Source organism: Rosa chinensis, chromosome 6, assembly GCF_002994745.2.
Source record: "Rosa chinensis cultivar Old Blush chromosome 6, RchiOBHm-V2, whole genome shotgun sequence".
NCBI lineage: Eukaryota > Viridiplantae > Streptophyta > Magnoliopsida > Rosales > Rosaceae > Rosa > Rosa chinensis.
In genome coordinates, this window is record NC_037093.1 from 1575870 (window position 1) to 1584146 (window position 8277).

The 8277-nt window shown below is 37.1% G+C and overlaps 2 protein-coding genes and 1 long non-coding RNA gene across 4 annotated transcripts; 2 read left to right on the forward strand and 1 right to left on the reverse strand.

The window, feature by feature from the left end:
* Nucleotides 1–1813: 1813 nt before the first annotated feature.
* Nucleotides 1814–2816, reverse strand: LOC112169671. Of its 2 annotated transcripts, XR_002924813.2 has the most exons (3): nt 2710–2816; nt 2519–2573; nt 1814–2064 (listed from the first exon to the last, which is right to left on the reverse strand). It is a non-coding gene; the product is annotated as an uncharacterized LOC112169671 (long non-coding RNA). The 2 variants fall into 2 exon arrangements; XR_005801046.1 differs by having other exon boundaries at nt 1814–2573.
* A 921-nt stretch (nt 2817–3737) lies between these two features.
* On the forward strand, nt 3738–5326 carry LOC112174436 (aquaporin). Its single transcript, XM_024312203.2, has 3 exons — nt 3738–3874; nt 4009–4099; nt 4400–5326. The coding sequence occupies exons 1-3, from the start codon at nt 3804–3806 to the stop codon at nt 5189–5191; spliced, it is 954 nt and encodes a 317-aa protein (XP_024167971.1). The 5' UTR covers nt 3738–3803; the 3' UTR covers nt 5192–5326.
* Nucleotides 5327–6870: 1544 nt separating this feature from the next.
* Nucleotides 6871–7892, forward strand: LOC112169203 (aquaporin TIP1-2-like). The gene is given in 3 exon segments (XM_040507918.1): nt 6871–7017; nt 7181–7288; nt 7290–7892. Coding segments are annotated over 3 exon segments (858 nt in total).
* Nucleotides 7893–8277: the final 385 nt, after the last annotated feature.

Here is an 8277-nt window from a genome sequence, read left to right on the forward strand (position 1 = left end):
GTTTCAAGGTTGACTTTTGATACGTTGAGATTCTCCAAAAACTTCCTTCACGAAAGTCGTAGAGCGCGTCGATACGAGTTCGTGGACATGCGGAACGCATAAATCGGAGTTCGTATGAGGAAGTTATGGCTATTGGAAAAAGTTTCCGTTTTAGTATATAAAGGGAAAAAGATTCCAGGTATTTTGTATTGATGACTGGACGTTCACGCATATATAATTATGGGGTTATATATATATCGATTTTCATGTGTGTAAAATCAGGGGCGTGACACTGCTGCTCAATTTCACAGCTTTTGCATGTCTTGTGTGATTTTGGACTTTGATTCTCATATGGGTTTTGGGTGTATAAAACGAACAATAATTCAAACTCTAACATGTTCTGATCGTATTAGGAGATGCAATTTTGAGTTTGAGTTTTGACAAGTCCACGGTACTCATTAGCTTTAGGAGATGCAGTATCCTCCTCTCAAATCTACAACTCAGGTGAATAAAACTCTATGATTACTGCTATAGCAACATAGCCTACTTCCATACCTTCTGATGCAGCAAGTGGAATTGGAGGAAAAGCTGTTGGACTTAGAGGTAGTGCTTGAATCAGTGGTCTTTGTAATGAAGTAGTTTTGAATTCACCTAGTATTTTCAATTTACTAATAAAGTTTGTCTATGTATTCTATGTGATTTATGGATTATTTGATGCCAGAAATGATTTTGATAGTAGCTTCGTCCAACTTTTTGTGTAATGTTTCCACATCTTGCCATACTTTTATCAGGTTGTATTATGCCAAATCATTATATGAGACGGTAAATAACCTGCCAAACTAGAGCCCATACTATCAGACTTGTGGAAGCAGGAGAAAGAAAAAATTGTTACTCCAGAGCACTGCAGTAAAATTATAAAAGATCCAATCAAGGTGAGGACCAAAGGCACCCAAAAGACCACAAGCATTAAAAAAATATAGACAGTGTAGTTGGTGCAAGAACTATGGACACACAAAAATGACATGCCCACAGAAAAAACGTCGACAAAATAGAGCTTGAAACATTTGGTTGAAACAGAGTAATAATTGTATTCTATAAACGAAGAATTTTTAAATTTTGAACCAATAGTTATGGTCAACCTAATTTTGTTAATGTACATTTTGTTTACAATGAGCAGCATATTAGTTATCATGATTACTATCGTGACTGCAGTTTCGGTGCAAAAGATCTGTCTAAACCTTTCTTATGCTTGTCCACGTCTTATTGAGTATTAGGCATATCAGCCTTAGCAAACAACCATCATTTTATCCTTTTGTTATCTTTTGGCGATTTTCATTTGGGTTGCTTTGAAACTTAGTAATTTGACCATTCAAAACAGAGGCTATAGATGATGAATACAAAATTACATTAATATCAAAGGTGCAATAACATGAAGGTCCAAGTACAATAGACTCTCAATACCAGCATTGGGACTCTCAATATTTTTCTACAAAATATTCTACATTTTGAGTTTGAACGAATCATTCTACATGAGTTCTTCAGATATGCCATCTGTTGGTTCATATGTTGTTGAGGCCTCTTCTGTGATAGTGAGTTCTTCATTTGCTATTAGATGTGATGGGTTGTCACTGAAACAAATAACAAAATATAAAGAGCAGCATATAAAACTTAAGATTTAAGCTTTTAGTCCTACACCTTTTCTCTGTGTGTAGGAAAGATAAATGTTGCTGGTAATGAAAGATAAATACCCAAATGTTGTCATCATAGTAGAGAATAGATTTAGAATATAAAGTACCTGCAGCTTTATATACTCCTTTTCTTTTCTTTTTTTTTCTTTTTTTTGGTCAATGCTTTTCTTTTTTCTTAAAATCATGCATCTGTTGAGTCTTAACTTGCTTTGAACAGCATCAACATATCACTAATACTTGTCAGCATTAGTCCAGTTTCAAATAGTAGCACAACAACACAAGTCTACATTAAACCCAAACGTCCAACCTGATTCCCAATGACAATCTTCTGAAACTCATCTCTCTCTTTCTATAGCTTCTCGATTTGGGACTTAAAAGCTGCTGTAACTTTAGCTTCCTAATTATAGAGAACTTCCAGAAGAATCAGTAAAAATGAGAAATCCATACTGAAACAAATTTCCATAAAGAATTCCATAAAGAAATTTAAGTTTCTAATACAATGGTGAGTTAACATCAAAGCAAGGACTGATAACCATGCGAGTCTTTTCGTCATACCTGGTTGTTAAGAAGAAGCTTAATACATACCTCTACACAAAAGTCTCATGCTTAACTAGAGATGATTATTGAGATGCGAAACATAATGACAAGCATAATGGCAGAGCAACACTACAACACAAGTCTCATACACATTCATCATGTGAGCCGGAGGAGAAATATGAATCAGACACCTCATGTTTGATTAGTGAACAAAATAAAGGCCAATTGAGTTCTCAATCGTAAAAAATTACCCACAAATATAAGATCAAGAAAGTTCATCAATGAAATTAAGAGATGGGCAAGAAAGTATCTACCTTTTTGGTACTTCTGGAATACGAAAATGAGTCTTTCTCTGAGTTCATGAGCAACCTATAACATACAAATTGGGATCAAACAGTTAAATTTCACACCAAATCAATCCAAAGACTCAAACTTCTGTAAAGATCATGGGTACCCAAATAGAAATCAATCCAAACAATGAACAAAAATGAAGACGACCACATACCTTTGCTATAATCTCCCCCGCGAAAGGTGGAGGCGCCGATGGAGGCGCAAAGGTGGAGTAGCAAAGGTGGAGGCGCCGATGGAGGAACGACGTCGTCCCAAGAGCACCAAGAGAGAGAGAGAGAGAGAGAGAGAGAGAGAGAGAGAGAGAGAGAGTTCCCATAACAGAGAAGAGGCGCTCTAAAAGTTATGCATCCAAAAAAAAAAAACTTGAACCAGTTCTTACGTCTCCTTTCAATTTAGGGTTTTCTGAGAAAATCTCAAATTTTATGGTTAATATGTAATTCAAAATTTTCTGAAAAAAAAAGGCTACCTGCTGAGCAGGTCATTATTATTGAATATTCTGAACCGTTAGATATATTCTCAGTTTAATTATATCCGACGGTCTACAATATTTAAAAAAGTTAATGTATGGCATACATCAACGTATACTATAATCTTCCCTTATAGAATAGTCGTGTACCAATATTTTTATTTTTATTTATTTTGATGTATGTTCTATGCTGACCTTTTTTGGTTCATTAATATAATGAAAATTTCAACCGTAAAAAATATATATCAAATTTATTTACTAAATAATATAAGTCATGTATTTTTTAGAGTGTTTTGATCTGAACTACATAGAAGACTTCGATATATATTTCCAACAATGTAGCACTGAATCGACATTTTTAGTCTATTATATCACGAAATTAGATTACTGAATTGTGTTCACCAGCTGATGTGTGTGTATCAAAATTTACTCAGATATGAATCCACTTAAAACTTCACACACTTGTAAGTACGTTCTAAGTTCTAACCCAAGATATTTATCTTTTTCTTTTCTCCCTCTAAATTATTGTAAACCAGAAAAATCCGTGTGAACATTGTTATTGATTGCCTTGATATTAGAAAAGGGTGTCCATCACGTAATGAATATAAGTAGGGCAGCCGCGAGTTGAAAGCAATGGAGTTGACTTGAATAGAATAAGAGCTTCTAACAGAAATTATTGTCTACTTGCTCGATCATTCCTTTCGTGCTCACTCTATATATATAGCTAGCTGTAATGCTCGCTCGAAAACTCAAGCTTAATCCACTCAACCACAGAAGAGAAAATGGCTCAAATCAACAGGCCAACGATGGAGGAAGATAAAGTTCATGCTTTCTCTTCCCCCATGCCATTAATGTAAGCACCATGCACATTCTCCCTCAATTGCTATTTTGTATCCTCTAATTCTATGGTTTTATATATAAACTTAAATTTGATTACTAAGTAATGTTGTACTCCTCTCATGTTTCCTTCTTGAAACGATTTTGCAGGTCAGAACATTGGAAGACTGAAGAAGGGAAGAAATCCAATCCCTCCACTTTGAGTGAGGTTTTGGGCTTGCGCGAGTTATTTTCTTCACAGGTTAGTGTTGAAACCCGACCAAAATAAACAATTAATTAGCATTTAGCCTCGAATTCGAGGTCCCGAGTATGTTATAATTTTCCATCAAATTAGGATCTTGCTACGTGCCCCAACTATGCTAGAAAAGGAATAGTGACTTCAAGGATTTTTTTTCTTAGTAAAAAATAAACACTGCCTGCCGAGTATGTTATAATTTTCCAACAAATTAGGATCTTGCTACTTGCTTCTTTATATTATCAACTTTGAAATTGCTTAATTAATTGTAAAGTTGTGAAAAACGCTGTGTGAGTACCCTATCAGGTGTGGAGAGCATCTCTAGCTGAGCTGGTTGGCACGGCAGTGCTTGTTTTTGCTATAGACGCAATTGTGATCTCCTCCATTGAGACCAACATCTCAGCACCAAACCTTGTATTGTCAATCCTTGTAGCAATCATCGCGGCGATTCTCCTAATTGCTACCAACCCGGTTTCAGGAGGCCACATCAACCCCGTCATCACCTTTTCCGCAGCATTGGTCGGCATCATTTCCTTCTCACGAGCTGCCGTGTACATTTTCATGCAATGCGTCGGAGGAGTTCTAGGCGCCTTGGCACTCAAGGCTGTGGTTAACAGCAGCCTTGAAGAAACATTCTCACTTGGAGGTTGCACCCTAACCGTGGTTTCCCCGGGCCCAAAAGGACCCATCACGGTCGGGATCGAGACAGGCCAGGCCCTTTGGCTCGAGATAATATGCACATTTATTTTCCTCTTTGCTTCGATATGGATGGCGTTCGACCACCGCCAAGCGCACGCCATGGGTAAGTTTATGGTCCTCTCTATCGTCGGAATAGTGGTGGGCGTTCTTGTGTTTATCTCGACCTCTGTAACAACCGTGAAGGGCTACGCTGGGGCTGGAATGAACCCAGCTAGATGTCTCGGCCCAGCACTTATTCGTGGGGGCCACCTCTGGACAGGCCATTGGGTATTTTGGGTGGGGCCTACTATTTCTTGCTTGGCTTTCTACTTGTACGTCAAGCTCATTCCCCGTCAACATTTCCATGTGGAGGGCTACAAGCATGATATCTTCAACTATGTGAAGTCTCTTCCCAAGTAGATGGAATTGGATGGTCATTATGACAGAGACATTTTTTTAATTTGGTTGATCTTGCTTCGTAAATGAATGTATTAATTTGAATTTATTTTGGTTCATCTTGTTCGATTCTTAAATGAATGTATTTATTTGATAGCTTCTTAAGAATTGGCCAATTATTAATTGATGTTGATTGATGCGTTAGAACTCTCTCATGAGTGGGACTCTCATTCACTCCTCAAAATTATCCTATAACACATAAGCATACTAGAGCCCAGTCAAGCACTCAAGCTGGGTACGTAGTTTCTCTCCTCATTCATGTTATTATTTTTTGACATTTCAAACATTAGGGGAGACATCAAGCCTAAATCATGTACAGAAGTATTACAATTATCAAATAGAACATTCTTGACAATTTCAGGAGCCCCACCTAACCACATATACTCCTCATTGCAACTATTACGTTGTTGGAGAGGAAGAATCATACACTAGAAAAGTGACAAAAGATAATACAACTTACAAGTATATGACTTACACTCAATTACACCGAGGCCTTTTGTGTTAAAACTCAACACTTAATGGGTGGTAAGTTGGGAAAATATCAGTAAATTGGTGGGTCACGGACCACGCTTCTTGCTGTTTAACAGTAACAAAGTGAATCTAATCGATGCACTACATAGTTTGCTTCACGAAACATATGATGAATACTCATTTCCTCAATATATATTTCTCACAAGAGTCTTAATATCATCGATGATACAACAAAGGAAAGAAAGATCTTCCTCATCTCTGTGAACTGCTGCCAGTCACTTTCAATGTCAAAGTGATGCCACCCATTCTGTTGTGCAACGAGTAAACCAGGTCGGAGGCTAGGGCCAAGAAAAAACTAGAAAAATTATGTCGGACTAATACAACAGTTATTCATCCTTTAAAAAAAAAAAAAAAAATTCTATCGCCAAATTTATAGTTAGCTTGAGTACGTAATTTACAACTATCGATTGTTATAAGCTTTGGTGTTAATTAGTGCTTCAAAGTTGTTTAAACGCATAGGTTATACATCAATGATGATCAATAACCGTCGATATGAAGCATATATGAACGACTCACACTATGTATGTGTGCCTCAATTGAGTAGTTACTTCACGAAATAATTATCTTTAATTCGATGATTAAGCAACCTAGCTTCTCGATCTAACTAAAAGACAATTAACATATATAAGTTAACAATTTTTGGCCTACGTACGTAGTTTTAGCCCTTGTGATGAATAGGTTGTCCTCATTATACGTTCCAAATGCTAGATTGTTTTCTAGTCACTGAATCGTTTTAATTTTAGTATCAGTTCAATTGTTCATCGATCTAAGCCCAGCATCTTCGTTTTTTCAGAATGAATATGCCTGCAGCTATAGAGCATAGCCTTATCTCAATCATTTTCGACTTCCACGCTCCAAGGCTTCTTTGAAGATGTTGCCAAAATTAATCACTTAAATACCACAATGCTTGGCCAGGCCTATCTTCTGGGATCGAAGGGCGGCTAAAACCAAAGCTTGTTTCTGAAATTTCTACAATATATGAAATGGCATGTATTAATTAGATATGGAGGATTAACCAATTAGCAGTCATTATAGTCTCCTCCTATGTCTTCATTCACAAAGCAGTTTATTTAAATTGAAACTTTTAATCCCTCTTCAATCAGTTTGAGGCAATGGAGTCGATAATCGTCCCCCATGAAGCTGATCATAAATTGCCGAGAGCAGTTGGAAGTGGTACGGAAAATAGATCAGTGGAAACCAACTCCTTAAGGCAAAGATTTCTTGCTTCAATTGGTGCCCATGAATACTTTTCACCAGAGGTCAGCTTAATCTAGCTACTAGCAATACAGAGATTAACTTTTCTTGTTTTTCACTGATATTGTATCCATTTGATCATTTGGGAGAATCACTTAAATGATGTATGTAGGACGATCTTAATTATTTGATCAACAGAATTCTTAAAAGTCCCTGTTCTTGTTTCAGATGTGGAGAGCAGCTCTTACAGAGTTTGTAGCAACTGCGTGTCTAATGTTCACCTTGACGTCTTCAATCATCTCATGCTTGGATTCACATGAGGTTGATCCCAAGCTATTAATTAGTACCCTTTGCGGTCTTCATCATAGCCTTCCTTTTCCTCATGGTGACAGTTCCTTTATCTGGTGGTCATATGAGTCCTGTTTTCACATTCATAGCTGCCCTAAAAGGTGTTATAACTCTTGCTAGAGCTTCCATCTACATCTTGATGCAATGTGTTGGTTCAATTGTGGGATTTCTTATTATCAAGACTGTGATGGACCATAATACATCCCAAAAGTACTCCTTAGGTGGCTGCACAACACATGGAGTAGGCACCCAAACAGCATTGATGTTAGAATTTGTTTGCACATTTGTGGTTCTCTTTGTTGGAGTCACTGTGGCATTCGACAAGAAAAGGTGCAAGGAACTTGGTTTAGCAATGGTGTGTCTCGTGGTGGCCGGGGCTATGGCACTTGCAGTTTTTGTGTCCATTACAGTCACTGGGAAGTCCGGGAATGCAGGCGTGGGGCTGAACCCGGCAAGGTGCTTAGGACCTGCATTGTTGCAAGGGGGGATATTATGGGATGGTCATTGGGTTTTCTGGGTTGGCTCCATCTTGGCCTGCAGTGTGTACTATTGTTTCTCTTTGAACTTGCCCAAGGAGGGTTTGCCATTGTAGATGGAGATTGAATATATATGAATTTGTGAAAACTATCAGTTCCACCATTCTCAAGGGAGAAAGCAATGTACTATCTCAAATTTATATGTAATATAAATCGAATACAACGTGTAATTAACATAAATCCGTAGTTTGATTTTTTAAGGTTAATAATGTTGTCTTCAAGCCTTAGTCATAAAATAGCATTTTAAATAATAACAAGAGCCTTCACTAAATTTATGGATTTAGACATGCACTAATTAGTAAACAGTACCATACCGGCTCTATTTCCATTAAAATAATAGTTAAGCATTTTATTGTTAATTTTTCTTTTTTAATGAAAGAGATAATCTTTATTGAAAGAATGTGTGAGGGTGATTTTTGTGTTTTGGACTTTCGGCAGCAA

Excerpts from the sequence above, each read along its gene's own strand:
- LOC112174436 (XM_024312203.2), top strand. The coding sequence starts at position 3,804 with ATGGCTCAAATCAACAGGCCAACGATGGAGGAAGATAAAGTTCATGCT. Across the intron at positions 3,875-4,008 it reads TCTTCCCCCATGCCATTAAT|GTCAGAACATTGGAAGACTG; the intron begins GTAAGCACCATG and ends ACGATTTTGCAG. Across the intron at positions 4,100-4,399 it reads GCGAGTTATTTTCTTCACAG|GTGTGGAGAGCATCTCTAGC; the intron begins GTTAGTGTTGAA and ends GTACCCTATCAG.